The sequence below is a fragment of the Poecilia reticulata genome, linkage group LG7, assembly GCF_000633615.1.
Source record: "Poecilia reticulata strain Guanapo linkage group LG7, Guppy_female_1.0+MT, whole genome shotgun sequence".
In the NCBI taxonomy this organism is placed as follows: domain Eukaryota; kingdom Metazoa; phylum Chordata; class Actinopteri; order Cyprinodontiformes; family Poeciliidae; genus Poecilia; species Poecilia reticulata.
This window is the reverse complement of record NC_024337.1, coordinates 9,780,470-9,799,804: the sequence shown is the minus strand read 5'-3', so window position 1 is coordinate 9,799,804 and position 19,335 is coordinate 9,780,470. Positions and strand designations below refer to the sequence as shown.

General features: G+C 41.0%; 1 protein-coding gene across 2 annotated transcripts in view; it reads right to left on the bottom strand.

Moving 5' to 3' along the window:
* mtcl2 (microtubule crosslinking factor 2) overlaps positions 1–19,335 on the bottom strand; it is a 92,890-nt gene that overhangs the window by 8,612 nt on the left and 64,943 nt on the right. The window contains exons 9-20 of one of the 2 annotated variants that reach the window (XM_017305798.1): positions 18,097–18,406; positions 17,680–17,913; positions 15,427–15,561; positions 13,479–13,592; positions 12,683–12,913; positions 11,742–11,840; positions 11,376–11,543; positions 4,410–4,562; positions 3,943–4,059; positions 2,176–2,243; positions 1,261–1,402; positions 521–1,126 (exon numbers count right to left, since the gene is read on the bottom strand). In XM_017305798.1, coding sequence (XP_017161287.1) covers positions 521–1,126; positions 1,261–1,402; positions 2,176–2,243; positions 3,943–4,059; positions 4,410–4,562; positions 11,376–11,543; positions 11,742–11,840; positions 12,683–12,913; positions 13,479–13,592; positions 15,427–15,561; positions 17,680–17,913; positions 18,097–18,406 — 2,377 coding nt within the window. The remainder of the gene's footprint in view (positions 1–520; positions 1,127–1,260; positions 1,403–2,175; positions 2,244–3,942; positions 4,060–4,409; positions 4,563–11,375; positions 11,544–11,741; positions 11,841–12,682; positions 12,914–13,478; positions 13,593–15,426; positions 15,562–17,679; positions 17,914–18,096; positions 18,407–19,335) is intronic. The other variant, XM_017305799.1, reaches the window with a different exon arrangement.

Sequence of the window (19,335 nt, the reverse complement as noted above, 5' to 3'; positions counted from 1 at the left end):
TAAGTTTGCAATTAGAACATTGAGATCTTTCTGTCTAAATCAAACATTTATAACATGTTTTAATATTACATTTTATTTACAAAGCACAAACAAAGTTGCTCTAAAAGTTGCATTGAAAGTCCATTTAAAGTGCCAACTTCGCATGATTTTGTAAATTATGATAATTTAATGCAAAGTTGGCATTTTTAATAGACTTTTAATGCAACTTTGCATTAAAAGTGTCATTATTTACCGAATGACACTTCATGACAACTGTCATAAACATTCATAAAGACTTCTTCATCTTCGTGACAGATGTTATGTCATGTTTATGACAGTGTCATGTCAGTCTTATGCACACCCCTTCAAATAAAGTAACAAGCCAGCTCATTGAGTTTGGCTCCCGTGATATAAAGTAATAACGATTAAATACAACAAGAACAGCAATAGCAAGCAAGCAGGAAAATATTAGACATTCAAAACAATTTGAAAAAAATAAACATTTACTGGAACGAGAATGAAAATGAAGGAGAGTCAATACCTGACTCCCAGGCTCCTTGCTGGATTTCCTCTCCAGAGAAGAAGAGCGAATAGCTTGCCGGACACAGTTAGTCATCTCCTTCATGTCGTCACTTAAGTTGGCAGAGATGTCTCCGATCTCCAGGTTGTGGAAGGGAGAACTGGACGTCATCCCGTCCACCACCCTGTTCGCCGCCCCGCTGCTGACACTGCTGCTGAAAACGCTCGGCATCGACGTGGAAATGCTGCTGCCTCTGCTCTCCAGCAGCTCCCGGTGCTGCTTGGACAGCGAGCTGAGCCACTGCTCATAAGAAGAGGTGAACGATGAGGCGGGTTGTCGGTGCTGAGCATCGAGCGCGTCCAGTGAGGCCACGCCACCGTCCGTGTCATTCTGCTTCAGAGACGAGCCCCCAATGCTGTATTCATCAGAATCCAGAGGCTCCTGGTATCTTCTCCGGTGCTCCATACGCCTCACAGCAGGAGGGCTGTAGTAGATACGGATGCCGGTCCGGTCCGGAGCAGTGCAGCTCCTCTGCACAAAGTCCAAGTCCATCTGAGAGGCTGCAGAGCTGCTAGAAGAACCACTTGGACCATCCCAGGTTTTACAAGTGTCAGCCATCTCTGGGGTCTAGAGCAGGAGACAACAGCATAGGTTTAGTAAATGTTCTGACTCAATGCTTTTGTGAAAGAAATCACTATAAAAACCTCAACAAAGTTTACAAATTTTAGACCAGTAGCCGTATAAAAGCCGCAGTTTCAAACCTCGTTGGTTATGCTGGTCCAGTTCTTCACGGTTACATCCCCAAACTCGGCTCCAGTAAAAAGCGGCATTGAACCAAAATGTGCTTTGTCCTTCGCACAGGAAGATCTGCTACCCTCTGAGTCCTCCAGTGTAGATTCGATCCTATTCAAAGACACAGTAACACAAAAGTTATGTTCAGATGTCACAATGACAAATTCACAGTGATCTGCAAAAGTATTCATTCTTCCACGTTTGCGACATTCCCAACCTCCCACTTCAGTGTTTGTTAACTTGGATTTTATGTAACACAACACAAAATGTTTATAAACATAAATATTTATAAATGTTTATAATTTGTGAGCACACACTGATCGCGCCTCTTCGATGATCTCTTCTTGGTTTATGTTAATGGTTTTCTTTTTGCCTATTATCCATGAAAGCCAAATTTGTGAACAACACACTTTTCTTTTCCTTTTTCTTCTTTTCAAGTTTTTTCATAGGTCCATCTGAGCTGTGAACCTATACAGAGCCTCCGTTCTTTGCCTTGGATTTTATTTTGGGGCAACAGTGTAAAGAGGTCTGACTACTAAATGCACTCAATGCTTGTAAAAAAAATACAGTACAAAGAAATCTGACAAAAAGTGAAAAGGATAAAAAATATATAAATATCTTTGTGAAGCACTTCTCTTACTTCATCCACCTGCTTATCTGCACGTGTGTAGATATTGTATATTTTTTCTTTTTCATAAATCTTTTACTTTTTAGGTTTATTTGCACAGTGAAATCAGTGAAATGTCCCAGTGAACTTGTTTAAATGGATTCTGACTTTAACTTAAAGCACCGATGATGAAACGGCCATAAAAAGTGAAGGTGATGAAAACTAATGACTTGTATAAGTACGTGGTAAAGTAAGCAAGATTGTTTTTCACTGTCACCTCGGCGATGATGCTCCATTAACAACACCCGCCGTGTCCGCGGTGGATTCGTCACCTGGAGGCTTCGACTGCGAGGGAAAAGAGAAGAGTCACGTTGAGAGGACTTGATCTGTTTTTGTTTTTGCAAACAATCAACAATTAAACAACCTTCATGACACGTCTGCGCATCACAGCTCCTACAGCATTTCATTGTGAGCATGAAGTTGCCAGCCGCCTCCTTTGGAGTGTTTAGGAGTGAACACTATAATCAGGCTGTGGCAGATTGAGGTTAAACGTGGATAGCGATGCTGAGTCGGTGGTTTTTGCACTGGAGGTGAGATCTGAAGCGCAGAAGCAATTTCCCCTGTGAGCGGAGGAAGAGAAGTGGAAGAACAGGACATGTGCAGATGCTGTGCCTATAGCTGCACTGACAACCTCCTTCTACTCTCACCGACAGCACTGTGCAGCCCGAACTATCTAAATAAAAAGAAATCTAAATGCACAGCAGGTGCCTTTAATCGGCTAAATTAGATATTTATGTGTAAAAATCAAAAACTGAAAGTAAAAGATGCGTAGTAACTGACAGTCTTTGTTCTGCTTAAGTGTAATAAAGCTAGGACTACACTAAGTTGCCTGTTGGTGGCGCTACAACTGCATCCCAAAAGCTTGAAAAGGTCCAAACAAATGATCTGAGGAAGGCAGAGTGTGATAACGCCACTATCAGAGCGGCTGAGACAAAAAGCTAAATGACAAGCTGAATCTCTCTGAATCTCTCCTGCACGGTCTTGGAGTGAGACAGGATGACAGCAGAGAGGGGGAAGGAAGACGATGGAGACAGACGCGGAAGTGAAAAAAGTGAATGAGTGGACAGGAAACGGGGCGGAAGAGGAGGGAGCTCTCTGCAGGCTGAGAACTTCAAAGATGACAGAAAGGCCTTAAATGCACCTCTGGGGTTTGAGTCAGGCATGAAGAAAATCCCTTTAACCTTAGAATCCACAGAAGGTCGCAGCATGCTGTCAGCCCTCACTGATATGTTGCAGCAGATATGAGTGACCATGTCTTTCTGCTGAGCTGAACCTTTACAGAAGGATCCAGAGTTGGATGGTAACCAGATACGTTTAACTCTTTTACATTTGCTTGAGGAACATTTTGGGAAATAAATACTTTTAGGATTATTTTTACTTACTCTGAGCTTTTTACCTTTACTTGAGTCATTTCATTAAGAAGTGTCACTGCTCTTACTGTAGAAACATTTCTGGATACTATCCACTGCGAGTAACCTCACTGGATGGAGAACAAGCTTGTCTCATTTAAAAAAAACAATCATCAGACACCAGCAGTTTTATCAGTTTTATGTTTGGAAAAATGTTTCTTTTGCCTGACTTTGTTAATTTGTAATTATACTATTTATATGAATTATTTGTCTTTAAAAAAAAACTAAATTTAAACTTATTTTTAAATTTTGGTCCATCTGATGCAGAATTTTTTAAGTATTGATTGATGTTTACCAAAGACTTTTTCACTCTTACCCAAGTAATTTTTTACTTTTACTTGAGTAAAAATGTTGTCAAGTAGTACAACTTCTGGGTACTCATCCAGCCTCTGCTCATATCACTGCATTAACATCTGTGCAGTTACTGTCTCTGTCCACAAAAAGATGAAACCCAGAGCAGCAACCTGAACCAACAGCATCGTGTCCAGACGTCTGAACTCTGTCAGACTCTCAACCCAAGATGTCCAGAGTGTTTCTCACACTCACATGGACCAACACAGACCCACCCTTCGCACCTTCTCCTGTTGTGTGGCAGCGTCTCTCAGTCTCTGTTCCCACTGAGTTCTCTCCTGGTTGAACCTCTCCAGCAGCTCCAGCTTCTCTCTGCTCCAGTTCCTCTCTCCGATCTGAAGCTGACGAGCCAAAGGAGAGAGATTCAAAAACAGCAGGATGAGTTGAAATCAGATGGTGGTGACGTACATCCATATCCACGTGCCTTGAAAGTTTTTATTTTTATTTTTTACTTTTACTCATATGTTTCCTCTTCCTGCGTCCCCTCAGCATGATGCTGCGACCACCATGTTGCCCAGCAGGCTGGTTCTTTTGGAAATCGCTGTACATCATTAACATGATTCTGTTTTCACTATTGTATCGACAGGCCCAATTCTAACAGCTGAAATATAGTCCATTCTGAACTTATTGTGCGTTTGCAGTCTGCAGCATCAGCGCCAAAGAAGGTTTTCATGCTTAGACATCAGCTCACCTGCTTGGTTAAGTCCATCACGGCGGCGTACGACTCGGCGAGGAGGTGCTGGTGCTCCTCACGCTCCTTTTTAAGAGCCACCTTCAGGTCAAGAGGGTCCAGTGTTTCAGGGGAGGAAAGTGCTGCTGTGGTTTTCCCGAGTTTGGTCTCAAACTGGAAGGTGAAAACCAGAAAATTGAGTCAAGAGTTCTTTCAAAAAGGAAATTGGTTTTCTTTTTACTAAGCAAACATGATATCTCCCATTTCAGTGTCATCCACTAAAGTTATAAGACTCTAATTCAGTTCCCTGTTTATTTAATTTGTCACAGATATTAATGTTTGACCAAACATGGAAAAACCTGATTGACATTCTTTTTGTTGCGACACTTCACAAGATTATGAAATTAAAACGTGTAAATGGAAGATTATAAGATTAGAAGTCAATTTAAATTAATAAATAAAAGGCAATGCATGAATTTATTTTTAAGTATGAAAAGTGATATTGAGAAAAAAGAATTTTGACCTAAAGAAATAATTATAAATACACTTCGGTAGCCATCTAATTCTTCTGCTCATCCGCGTTAGCAGCAAAGCTGCAGGTTCGGCCCCATTAGTTCAACATAGTTATGATTTTTCTTCTAATGCATACTATTATTTTTGCCACTATAATCATGGTAATTGGGAATGTGTCATAATTGGACTGAAATTGAATAGGCTTAAAAATTACTTTAATTTGCTTACGGATTAAAATAATTTATAGAGACTTGTGTTTCCTAATTGCACTTTAAAATCATCAAGTCTGCTTTATAGAGTGAAATACTAGAAATGGGAAAATTGAAAAGAAAATGGGAGAATCAACAGTGTTATAGGTTTTAATAATTGAAATTACAGTGTTCCCCAGGAAGAGTAGTTAGTTGCTATTAGTCAGGAGACAATAATTGAGGGGGAAAAAAAGATTTTTAGTTGCCCTTTCAAGAGAAAAAAGTTGCATAGAAAAAAAAATCATTACAAGACGTTCCAGAGATTTTGCCCTCTGAATGTCAACAGTTAGTAACTTTCTACCCAACAGCTTGTGTCTGAGTTTAGTCGATATTAATCAGCATAAACTGTACTTTGTTAATAATTAGACAGTATTAATGGTTGTCTGGGATCCATAAATGAATCATTTAACTCATAAGAGGAAGTCTCAGATTAGCAACATGTCTCGTCCTGTATTGGGGTATTTGTGGACTTCCCTATCATCGCCTCTCTTCCCCTTTAACCCCGTTTCACTCTGTCCTGTCCCTGCAGACTTCTCACTCTCTATTTTGAGCCGCATCGCCCCTTTTTTCACCCTCCCTTCTGTTCTGCTGTTGCCGATTCTGTAGGTGGAATCCCCTTAAATATTTATGAGCGGTTTTACATGTTCTTCTCAGCATCTGTGTCACTGTGCTTCTGACAGTGCCGGCACATCGGCACTGTCACAAACGTAAAAACTCAAATGCCCACACGCCCACACCCAGACCTCCCAGACCCATCAATCCTCTCGTTGTGCCTCGGTCTGGCTGCCCGACTCGGTGGCATCTATGTGCGGTACTAATGAAACTGTCAGGCAGCCAGTCACAGTGAAGCACACTCTGACCGAGCCCAACTCCCGACTCTTACGGCCGCGCAGTATTTCTTATTAATGACGAACACAGCTTAATGAGCCCCACAACTCAACGTGGTTTACTGCAGAGGTGCTGAGAGGGAGGCTATTTCACTGGATGCCAAGTGTTTACGGACGTGTTTGGGTCAAAACTCGATACTTACTGTTCAGCAACTATAACTGTATTTATGGAGGTCAAATCTAAAACAGTAAAGTGCTTCTGGAAAGGAAGGAAGGCAGCGTCTGAATCTTTACCAATAAGTGGGAAGTACTTTTATGAATAGGTCATTTTTTAATACAGGAAAACTTGCAAAATTTAGTAACATATGTAGGTCTAAGAAGCTGTTAAGCATTTTTTACAACATCCCCAGACACGTCTGTGATTCATCATGGCTGCAGAAGAATGAGAGAAAGCAAGACGACAGGAAAGCCAGACGTTTCAAGGGAAAGTTTTATCCATCATAGCTCATGACCTCTGTCTGCTATGGAGCATGCTGGATCGGGAAATATTGACTGTTGGCAGAAATAGCGCTCCATTCTCTAGGAATATACACAGGGACAGATGTTTCTCCTTTGCTTTATAATATTAGTAGTGCTGTTTTTCTGTGGCTGCTCATAATATGAATTAGTAAAGCCTTTTTTCCTTTTGAACCTATTTAACAACTTGCAGTGATAATGTTCTCATTACAGAGGTACTGTGTGTAGAGAACAACAGTATTACTGTAATTAATGGTCTGATAAAAGCACATAACAATCCTGTGAGGCTGATAGCTTGTCTGGCCTTTACATTACATAATAATTAGCAAAGTTAGTTAGTTAATAAAAAAAATAGTCAAGTCAAGCAGAAAAGGCTGAGGATAGAGTTACTTCTTAACCATAATAAATGGAGAGTTGACCAACATATTTGATGCATATTGATGATTTTGATGATGTCACTCATAAAGATGCAATGTTTGTTACTGGTTTCTAAATTGTTGACTGTATGGTGTTTTTTGATGACTTTGTATTTCTGTGCTTTTATGATGTGAATCACTTTGAACTGCTTTGTTTCTGAAATATGATATAAAGCCAATAAACTTGACCGATTGAGCTTTTCCCATGTTGATGTTAGAACTATTATTTTTAGCTGCAGATGTATCCATACGCCAATATTGTATAAAAAAGGATGTAAACTAGTGATAAAGACATAAAACCAAAACAAATATGTATTTTCAGAACCACAAGGAGACATTGGTAGGCATGTTTCTGGTTAAGCTGCCTGTGTTTTATCACACATTAAACAAACAGACCAGAATGTTGCGACCGCATTTGATTTTCAAATTAATATAGCAGATGTCCTCCTCCCTTCATGAGTGAAGTTAATGCCACAGATGTGATGAATGAGCAACAAGAGCTTCCAGCTGCTCAGCTTGTCATCACAGAGCTGTTTGTAACAATCCCACAGTCAGCGAGGATGACCGATTAACCTGCATTAAACAATACAAGGCAGCATCAGAAGGGGGGCCTCAGGCCTTCACAGGTTGGAAGAAAGCTGCATTTGTCCTGCAAGCGCTCAGGGATCCTGAGATCATCTGTACGCTCTCTGACTGGGTTTGTTTGTCAGGTCGAACAGTGAAGATAATTTCCTGTCAGGCTGTTTGACAGGGAGGACAGTGTTTGAAATTGAGTTGACTTGTTCAGTGAAGCAACAGCTGGAGGACCCGCTGCGAGTTGCCAGGAAGTCTTGGCACTGATGTGGTCGGCTGTTTGTTGTATGGCTACACATGCACACACACATAAAAAACAGACACATGCACACACTGCACAATTTACAGTTTGCATCGTTGGCAGAGAAAAGATTACTTGCAAATGTGGCATCTAGATGAGAGCAACACCCACTCACAGACACGTCCAAGTGAGTTCACATGGCAGGGAAAAGCCAGACGTGTTCAGGTCTGCACAGATGAAGCAATCGATCGCTTCTTTACATATTACAACAATTTGAATTTTTAAAGAGGTCTCCATCGGTCTCCGGTTTTCCCATCAGTATTTTTTCTGTCCCGTACATACGGTTTAAAGATCCGACAGGTGGTTTAAAACCTTTACACAATAATGCAACTATTTTTGTTTCAGTCTCCAACATTTACTGTAAAACCTCCAAACATTACAACTTACGTCTAATAATTAATACCAAAGAGGGAAGGGAAAAGCGTCTCGTCTCTCTGAACTCAGGCTCTCATCTACGACTGGCGATCAGGAGACAAATGATCTGGCTTCCTAGAATGAGGCCTGAGTCGTCGAGATCGGGCCAATGATTAACGACGGCTGTCGGTGTCGGCGTGCGTCTCTGTGAGCGTTATTAGGTTTGTGTGCTGAGAGAACCCCGATAACAAGGAAAAAATCCTCCACTGTGGGATCACTTACTCTATTCATGAATAATATGTGATTATTTTTTCTCCCATCAGTTTTCAGTGAATTATGTTTAACTTACAATGTGGTGATAGGTGGCTTTTTATAAAGATGTTTTTTTTTGTAATCACAGAAGGCATATGCATTTTTTTTTACAGGTAAATGACATCGTAGGGACATTGGAAGCAATTTCTTCCTACAGGCAGGTTAAAAGGCAGTGAAAACTGCACAAAGAAGAGAGAGCCACACCCCCGAAAAAACAATAACAAACATCCATCCATCCAATTTCTTTACACCCTTGTCCCTTAGTGGGGTCGGGAGTTGCTGGTGCCCATCTCCAGCTGACGTTCCGGGCGAGAGGCGGGGTTCACCCTGGACAGGTCGCCAGTCTGTCGCAGGCCAACACAATAACAAACAATAACACGAAATACAGGCGGGGCAGAAAATGCACATAATCAATTCCTAAAGAAAAACATCGACATATGTGACCTGCAACTTCATTTCGATTATGTCCAGGACAGAATATGCATTAACATATATACAGGGGTGAAAGTAGTTTTAAATTCTTGGGGGTACTATGACAAAAAAATAAAATAAAATAAAATAATTATATATATATTGCTTCTTTGTTGGCGTTTCTGTGCTGATTAATTTGAATGCCCTTGAATTGCTACAAAATAAAGCTGTATTTCTTTCAGCCCACTGGCTGTAATGTTGACACCTTGAGATGCCATGAGACCTAAATTCTGAACATCATGGCATGGAGTGCATGCCAGTTTTCCATGTCTGGAATATAACCATTTATTTTAGCTTTTAAACTGGTTATATTGATCYTATGTCCAGACAGAGGTATAATCAGTAGCCCAGCATCATGACCTGTTTGTTCTGAAGATCCTGCAGCTTCCACTTTGTCTTCCTAACATGGCGCCTCCTCACCCTGACTCTCATACTGATAGGAGGAACCACAGAGCTCTGTTAGGTTAAAGCTCATCTTCTGAAGTTGGGATATTTTTCCTCCAACAGGTTCCAGAGGAATCACCTCAAACCAGATGTTGGACTGGATTTTATTTCACTGTCATTTGTGAATGTTAGAGCCTCATTTTCAACAGTGGAGCTATAAAGGTTATCATTTTCGAGAAAATCTCATTAACATCATATTTCCACTAAATAAGAGGCAAAAAACAAAATTCTTTGATAAAGGAAAAGCCTCTCAGACTCAGCTCAAAGCACCAAACATTTTTTTATATTAGACAATTAATTTAATTTCACATAATTATCACGGTAGAAGACATTTGTTTGTTAAATACTTAATGAAAAATATTTACCATGTTTGATGTTTGTTGTAAATGACGTATAGTCACAAAGAACGAGGTAATTAGTCCAAGTTTGTCCTTTTTTGAACATTCAGAAATTATAGCGGCTGTGATGAGCCACAGCAAAGATAAACAGACCGAACAGGTGATCAACTCTAAACCACTCGCACCTTTTTACTCTCAGTCTCTCTCTGTCATTAAAGCACACCCGTTGCCATGGCAACCTCCTGCGCTCCACAAGCTTACCAGAAATTACGTTAAAAACATAACATTCAGTCCGTTACGATATCAGGTTTGCAGGCTTTATATTTATCTTGCTATCATTAATAAGCCTCATGAACACAGCGGTGGTTGATTAGTTAATTTTAAACTCCTGCTCTGCTATTTTGATAATGGTACCGAAATGCACAGAATTGTGCAACACCTTATTGAAACAATAATTACTGAGATCATTATTTTTGTTGGGTCATTAATTTGAACATGTTTTGTTGATTTTTTTGTTGTTCTTTAATAAAGTTATGAACGTTTTAAGCGAGTCAGAGGAGGACGTGCTGCTCTCAGCCTCCTGGCGCCGTTCAGTTTGTCACCTAATGCCGAGATCGACTCAAAACCTTCCGCGATCGACATGTTGCGCCCCTGCTCTAACAAAGCATGAAGAGTTCAGAAACGATATGAAATGAGAAAAAAGCTATTCATTAACTGATTAAGTCGTGTTTTAGATTGTTCTTGAAAAACTTATCAGTCACGGCTGATTAGTGGGTGAACTCACAGCTGCACAGTGAACCCATTCATTTTTTACAGCAGACAGCCGCTCCCCTCTCTTGCAGGTACTGCGTACACCCACTAAATCTTTTAGGGTACGCAGTACCCTGCCGTACCCCCTTACTTTCACCCATGCAAATATACATATACACAAAAGGAAAGAAGAGATGATATCATACAATTAGCTCTGTTTTAATAGGCCTCCCTGTCGGCAATAATTTATCTCTCATTCCTCCCCTGCCCCATTACACACAGGCTGTGTTTTAGCCTAGAGGCTGTTAATTAAAACTATTACAGCTTCAGCTGCTGCTATGAGACAGACAGCGAGACAAAGACAATCAAGAGGGGGAGGAGCCAGTAAAATCCTTGTCCCAAAGCCTGTAGAGGAGCTGGAAAAGGTTTTACAGACAAATAAACTACATGACCCCAAGGTCAGCAAAAAGTCACTGTGTTTGTGTTTTGGAGATATGGTAGAGCTGGTTTAGTACCACCAATAAAAATCACATTTCTTATTTTAGGTTTCTACATCCCATCTTATGACCTCGCTCAAAATTATAGTTTTACTTCCTGGAAGAAGAAAAAAATCTGCTCTGAATGTTCAGCCCTGCAGTCAAAATTGTCGAGCTGGACTGCTTCACAGGGGGCCGTACACACTTGTGCAAATTCTAAAATTGTAAATTTTTTATGCAACCAAATTAAAACATGACTTGTAAAACCCCCTTGAACATCAACAATCCAAGAAAACCTTCCATCTTTCTTGCATTTGATTCTCTCCTGCTCTTTTCTGTTCACACAAGCTTTGCTCATCAAGATATCAGTAAAAAAAAATAAAAATTGTGTTTGTCAAACTTAGAGAATTTTTTTTTAGACATTTCTACAACAGCTCTGTTCTGCTACCTGCGTGATGAGGCTCTTTAGTTCGGTTCTCTCCACTTCCCAAGATGCTTTGGCCTTTGCAAACTGCTGAGTAAGTTCCTGGGAGCCTTGTCTCTCTTGTCTCAACTCTGCACTCAGGTCCTGCAGAGCAACCTTTAGGTCTGCCAAAGTGCTGCTCACAGCACTAGACTGTAACAAAACACAGGCAGATCAAGTAAGTGTTCAGTCATGCACACATGTCACTGTCAGAGCAACATGTAAGAAGCTGTTCAAAACATAAGTCATTACATATCCTATGCATTTTTGTATGTGTGTGTGCGTGTGTGTGTGTGTGTGTGTGCGTGGGGGTGTATGCGCGTGTGTGCGTGTGTGTGCTGGTCTGCTTGCCTTTATGGTCGGGCTGAGAGGCTGTTCGTCTGCAGAGGCTCTCTTATCCGCCTGGCTCTCCTCCTCCAGCAGCAGGTACAAATCCTTCAGGCTGTTCATCTAAGGAGCCAATCAAAGTGCAGCGTCATCTCCACTCCTCTTTCCAATAGTTCCTCAACCAAAAAAAAATCCAAAATATTTCCCATTTCATAGCCTCACATAATAAATGAAATGTTTTAGAGCCTATTTTTTTTAGGAACTGGTGTTTTATATACTGTCTTAGTATACAAGACAGTTTGCTGCGTTTATCTTGTGAAAAACACAGCAAACATTTTTGATCTATTACGTGAATAAATAACGCAAAAACCATCAGTTCTTGTAAAACAGGATAAAACAATGAATTTGCAACTTGGAAAAATTGTAAATAACGCCTTAAAGCTGCAGTATGTAATTTTTACATATTTTTTCTACAGATTTGTTAATAACATGACAATATGGTGTGAGACAGGTAATCGGTGAAAAGTTTCTCCACTTCCTCCCAGTGCCATTGCCATCTGCAAAAACGTACCGGTCCCTGTCAAAAACAGCCAATCAGAGCCAGGAGGACAGTCTGTATGCTATCATGCTCGTGCATGTGTTGCTAAATATGCTAATGGTGGAGAAACAACATACTGTCCCAGATCAACTGTTTATCTGCCATCATCAGAGTATATTAGAGCAAGAGAGAGGATGTGAGCAGAAGATATATAAAAGTGATTGACAGCGCTAAGGCCCTCCTCCTGGCTCTGACTGGTTGTTTCTGACAGAGAACTGTTTGTGAAAGCAGGACCATCAAAGGAGGAGCTCATTTTTTCCCCTTAGATTATCTGTCTGAAATTTTTTTAAAATACCTAAAGAAACATTGTTTTAAGTAAAAGTTACATACTGCAGCTGTAATGTTTCTACTTTCCATCCACTCATACCTCCAAAACATCTTTCCCCTCTGCATCCTTCTTGCAGCCCAGCCTCCACTGCTTGAGGAAGCAGCGCAACTTCAGACTCAGCAGCAACAGAGCCTGTTTCAGGTGCTGGGACTCTTGAATGAGGAGAGTCCTCTCCTGACCCCACAGCTTCTGCTGAAGTCGAGCCTGCAGGCCCAGGCTCTGCAGCTGGAAGTCCCGTCGGAGCAAGGCCTTCTGGTGCTCCTCCTGGAGCTGAGAGGGGAACGTGGTCAGTCAAGTTCAAGGCTGATGCATCACTGTCGCTGTCAAGCAATCCACAAATCTGGTCAATATGGAAGATTAGCCAGAAGAAATCAACAGAAGTCCCGTGTTCAGTTTGCTACAAGCCAAAGCGGACGACACAACAAGCTGTTTCACATCAAAATGAAAGTTTTTGTCTTTTGTGTAAGACCATATAATTGTGATGTCAGAATCATCCTGTGGGGAGGATTTACATCAGTGGAAACAGGCAAGCTGCTTAAATTTAGAGCAAAAGGCTATAGAGACATTAATCTTAGCCCCAAAATGAGATAAAATGTAAACAGTTCAACACTTTTGCAAAGAACTGTAGTTACTGACCAAGAAATGAAAGAAACAAAGAAAGGCACAGAAACTGCCCGAGGTTCTGCTCATTCTTGAGAGTAAACCCTGAAAAAGTTGAGATTCACTTTGGAAATAATAAAACAGAAAAAGAGTTCAAGCACAAACACACTGACCCAACAGAACTAGATTTTTGGGGCAAACTTACTATTATTGTTTGCTCCTCCTTTAAACTGACCTGTAAGAGTCTCAGGCTGATTCCTTTGTGGTTCTGCCTTTCTCTCTCCAGCTCCTCCAGAGTTCCTCTGGCTGACTCCTTTTCTGTGGACAGCTGCGCCTGCAGGTCACTGAGCTGGACAGAGTGGAGAGAAAAGGAAATGAGAGATGACAATTATAATGGAGGGGAACTAATAAGTAAACATGTGGAAAGAGCAAATAGCTGAAGAAGAAGAGGAAGAAGTGACTAAGGAGGATTTACAAGAAAATGACAAAAATGGACCCTTTGGGTAAAAGAAAATAGATGTGCCTCATCAGCTTTAAATCAACTCTGAGCTGTACAAGTCTACTGTAAGTCTTCACAAACCTCCTACACCTGTACTCATGCACTCTCCCATGGCTCATTTAGCTGCTGAGTGAGTGTAATCCATCGACCCTCCACTGTACCATGAATGTCCTCTTTTACCCTCCCCTGGGCTTGGCTCTCTGCCTCCATCACCCCCAACCAAGAGCAACTTCCCGCTCGAAAGAGAAATTACTTTTTCTGTTACAAAATGACTCTGGTGCAAAGAAGTACAGTATATAAAAAGAAATGAGGAACTAATTGATACAATATTAATTTCATTCACACACTAGGCATTTATGTGAAGAAATAGAGTACAAATCTAGTAATTCTAATGAATATGACTATAAAAGAATATGAGTTAATAGACATATTCGTCCATTCAATCATAAACTGAAACTGAAGATTTCAGGGGGGAAATCTGAGTGGAAGGATACATCTGTGCTGTCACACTAAAACCTGTTGAACAGATGGACAGACCAGATTTATTTTTTGACCTCGAAGCTCAGCACTAAATACCAATTTCTGGGTTTTTGCCATCCTCTGTTTGTCATCACCCTCCACTTATCTGCCTCTCTCGGTTTATTTTGGTGTCCCCTGACCTATTCACCCTCATACTCGTGGATAAAGATGCAGATGCATGAAGCCCCGGTTGCCATGGAAGCACAGCACAAAAAGGTCAAGCAAACAACGGACTCTTCTTACTGCTGGACGGTGTGGTAGCTGTTTATTTTGCTTGTGAAGATGTGCTGATAAAGTTTGTCCGACACAGAGCGGCATCTCATCCAAATATTCCAGCTAGCTCACCCATTTCCTGCCGTAGCACTGAAAAGGCTTTGAATAATTAGTTAACATGGTTGTCAATTATTTCTATGAAATGCTTATGGAGCTCTAAATCATAGTCAGATTTGAACTCGTTAAACCAATGCGAAGATATAGAACTAAATCTGTTTAGTTCTACGACTGCAAACTATAATTTTAAAAGCATTATATTTCAGCACTGTAAAGAAAGCAAACACACCCTGCTTCTCTGCTTAGACATCCCACAATCCTGCTGTGCTGCACCATTGTCAGTGTCACTTGCCCAAGCAAATACTACATGGCCCACCACCAGAATCACATGTACAAACAGCGACAACGTGCAGATAAACATGGGTAACTAATGTCGGCCCGGTTTTGTTTATGGGGCCGATAATCTTCAGCACTCTGATGACTGCTCACACAAACAGCTGTCTATTTATAGCTGCCTGAATATGTAGCTACTGTATTTTATGGATCCCAATGTAAAGTGGAGTCATTGTAAAGCGACATTATAGCACAGCCTCTTTCTGTTCTAGGTTTATAAATGATCTTGTCTTGTGAAAGTAAAAATATAAATGTTTGAAAAATTAAGTACACCTCAGAAATCCTAGACACGTACAAAATATGTAAAGCATGCAAGTGCCTAGAATTTAAAGGCATCATACTTTCTTTTGTTTTGTTTGGCTTTCGTAGGTTTTTCGTGTGACCTCCGTTGCTGTCTGGTTAAAAAATGGTGCTGGCTTCCAGCCAAGAGATGCACTGAGGCGGACATATTGGGTCTCCAGTATGAGATGTTTGCTGTCATGTTGTTCATGATCGAGCATACCGTGGAACGATCGGTCTCCTTCTCCTGCTCCGTTTGTCCAGCTGCCCGATTTTGCATGTCGTTGCTGATGGATTGGCTGCTCTGGTAAGTGTCATCTTTCTCGTCTGGATCTGATTGGTCCCTATAATCAGGCTGCTGCATGCATGGGCAAGTTAATGAAGAAGAAGAAGAAGAAAAAAAAAGAAAACAGAAACAAAAAAAATCATAGAGAAAAGACGTAAAAATGAGGGAGGAGACATTTTAGGAGGGGGAAAAAAATTGAAGGTGACAGAAAACATGACAATAATAAGAAAAAACAATACAACCAAAATGGTGTCCATCAATGAGACATCAAGAAAACTAGGGGAGAAAAAACTTATGGGCCTCACAAGACAAAGAAAAGGATGTAGAGGAAGAAGAGCTTGGTCAAAGAGGAATATGAAAGTAAGGAGAAAAGAAAGAAAAGGACAATGGAGGGTAGAATGGACGGCTGAGGGGCAAGGAGGGAACGTTTTTAATGGAAGAGGACACAGAGTAGTGCAACAGATGGCAATACAGGGTTAAAATGGGAATGAGCGAAAACGAAGGGGGACGGAGGGAGAGAAGGAGAGGAAAAGAAGGAATGGGAAGGGAAAGAGAAGGAGTACGGCAGTTAGGATGAAAGGTCAGAGCGAAGGGCGGAGGGAGCAATAAGGTGCAGAAGAAGAGAGAGAAACGAGTGACGTGAAGCAATAAAAGGGACAAGTTGGAGCAAAAGATGTGAGGGGTGTAAGAAGACGTCAGAGAGAAGCAAGGTGATGAAGGTAGGAATGGAAATGAGCATGCGTGAGCGGTGGCAACAAAGGTGGTGTGAAAGGTGGGAGAGGAGGAAGGAGGGAGCCAAGAGCAGAAATCGATCGGATATGGAGCCCATGCAGACAGAAGGAGGGACAAGAGAGGGAGGACAGGGGAGGAGAAATAGGAGGGGTTGGAACTGGCCTCTAATGGAGTATCGTCACTTGAATCTACTGATTATTTAATCACACCTTCTTAAAAACCAATAAACTGGACCAGATCAGAAAAGAAAAATAATTTTACAATGCATAACTCTTGAATCAGTTTATCAGCTCTATGAAAACCTTTGGAATTTAAATGCCATTATCTAACTTTACTTAGAAATTTCAGTAGATTATTCCATCTTATCAAACCAAATTACCCCATTGGTGAAGTCTAAGAAAAAAATGACGTCCGTCTGTAAAGTCATGTAAACACAGAACAATCAAAGTTAATTCAAAATCTCAGCTGAGTTTTATTGTACTTTTTTGGCTCATTTATTGAATTTTACACTGACAATAATACATTACTTTAAGCTAAATAAAACAATTCCCACCAAAACAGCAACATAGATCTGAAATAACTTAAACTAGCCTTTATGTTTTTTAAACATCTGGACAGGCTTCAAATCCAGCCAGAAAATAATAATTAAAAAACTATTAAATGTTCCCTCTGATCCGTTCTTGATATTTCAACATCTCTAACTGTTTCTTGTAAATTCCGTTTGCAGACCCACAATCAAATCATCCTGTTGTCATGACACGAAAGAAACAAGGACCACCAACTAAGACTTCACGATGCCAAACTCAAATAAAGGTAGACCTCTCAAGTATAATACGAATGGACACAGTTGCACAGTCCAGTCCAATAGTCGACGTGAATCGGGTGTGGGATTGCTTGACATAAACAATCAATATTTGATAACCTCTCTATGTCCAGGCAACTGGCTCCATTTGAGGCTCCAAGCAGCCTTAAACACATGTTAGGAGGCATTAAAACAGCATGCAGAGGACATGCAGAGTTTGGTTTTGTTTTGTTTTATTTTGTTTTTACGCCAGCAGCTCAAATCTGACTTAATACTCTGCAGAGACCGGAATGCATCCCACAGTTTTCCGGCCTATGCATGATGAGCATTGAAAATTATGAATTTGGATCAACAGCAACTAAAATTAAATAGCTGATATGGCCAGGATGTTGCCGCAGATCTGAGCATGCCGCGTAAATGAATTTTTGTTCTGTGCAAAGAAACTCAAAAAGAAAGCAAGGTGGAATGGGACTGAGAGAGATGTCGGCCAAAATAATGCTTAGGCACTAGAACAACAACAGATCAACAAGAATGAAACTTAAAAAAACAAAAAAAACATAACATTCTTGAGAAATATAATTATCTAAAAATTCAATGAATCAAAGCAAAACAGTGGTAAGGAGTGAAGGAGAGGACTGTGCTTCGTGTATTTTTACCTTGTGCTCGACTTTGTTTTCTTGATCCTGGCCATCTCCAGAGCAGGGGACGGAAGCGCAGGGCGACGCTGGAGGGGACGCCCCTTCCACCTGAGCATCTCTCCCCCCAGATGGAGGTTTACCCAGGCCGTCCACCTGCTCTACAAAGGCCTGCAGCTGTGTGTGCAGGGCCTGAAGCCTGCTGGTCAGAGCACCAACCAGAGGACGGTCCGCCAAATCGGAAAGCTCCGAGATCTGAAGAGCGGAAAGCGCAACCTTCGTCACACGGCTTGTCAAAACCGACGGAGATAGAGGGGATCAGGTAATGTAATAATTAAAATGTATTTTTTATCATCGCAAGAATTTGAGAAATGGATTTAAAGATTAATAAAATTTCACGTGACACTTTCAGAAACAGACCAAACCGAGGGCGCGTACCTGGCAGTGAGGCTGAGGTTTCTCCAGGTCGCACGGCTCTGCTGCCTCATTGCTGCAGACCTTGTGATAAAGCGAAGGAGAAGAGGAGGAGGAGGACAGGCAGTTGGACTCGGGGGAGGTCAGCAGCTGTATGGCAGTGGAAACCAAACGAGCCTGGTCCCTCATGGCCAACAAGGCATCGCGGTCCTTCTGCCCCAGGCACCCAGAGAGCGGAGTCGTTGTCTCAGCGTTGTCCTCGATCTTCTTTTTCTGTTCGTCCATCTCCATGGCGTCGTTCTCACCACCCACTGGCTCTTTGCGATGAGGCGGGCTGACAAACAAACAAGAGAGACCTCTGTTATCGCCTATGTAGTCGTTACGGAAGCAGATTTGTGTATTCAAGGAAATGTAAAAAAAAATAAATAAAGAAGTGACTAAAACTAAAGAAATAATTTGTAGTTTTGTTTCACCTGATAATGCCTTTAAATGCATCAACTGAACCAAATTACATAAATGGGGTGCACACTACATCTTCAAACGTTTAAGTTCAGCTTCTGCTTGGATTTTAGGCTGACTTTCCACAAATCTGAACTGATGTGGAGATATTTCTTACTGACAAATATCTGGACAAAACATTTTGGCTGCTGATTCTCAGCTGAATCTCTGATGTAAACAAAAACATATAATCCAATAATACTGTGCAGATCATAGTTACAGATCACTGGTTAAAGGTTTGGAAGTGCAACTAAAGGATACAACTTGTTACAAGATATATATCAACAGCTTTGCCTTGACACAATTTTAGATAAAATCCAGTGTCAAGGGTTTAGAAGCTTATTATCACATGCTATCATAGTGATACCAGACCACATCCCAGCAGCTCTACAGTCCCTCCATCCTTTAGCCAGAATCAAACGTGGAGAAGCAGCATTCAGCTTCAACGCTCCTCTAACATGGAAGAAACTTTGAGAAAACCGCTAAATCTTCATGTCTTGTTAGGACACGGCGGATGCGAATTGGCTTTTTCAATACTCTGGTACATCGCATCGAACGGTGGCATTTATGTTTGCGTTGTAGATCATCCCTTTTTGAATAAAGTGCACCAATGAAATGACACAACTGAACCACTGAGTTTCTGCAGGTCAAGGCTAAAAACTTGTCTTTGATGAGCAGCATATGGAACACTGGTCAACAATTTGATTTTGACGATGACATTTGATCAAATCTAATGTTTGTTGCTTGTTTCGTAAATCATTGATA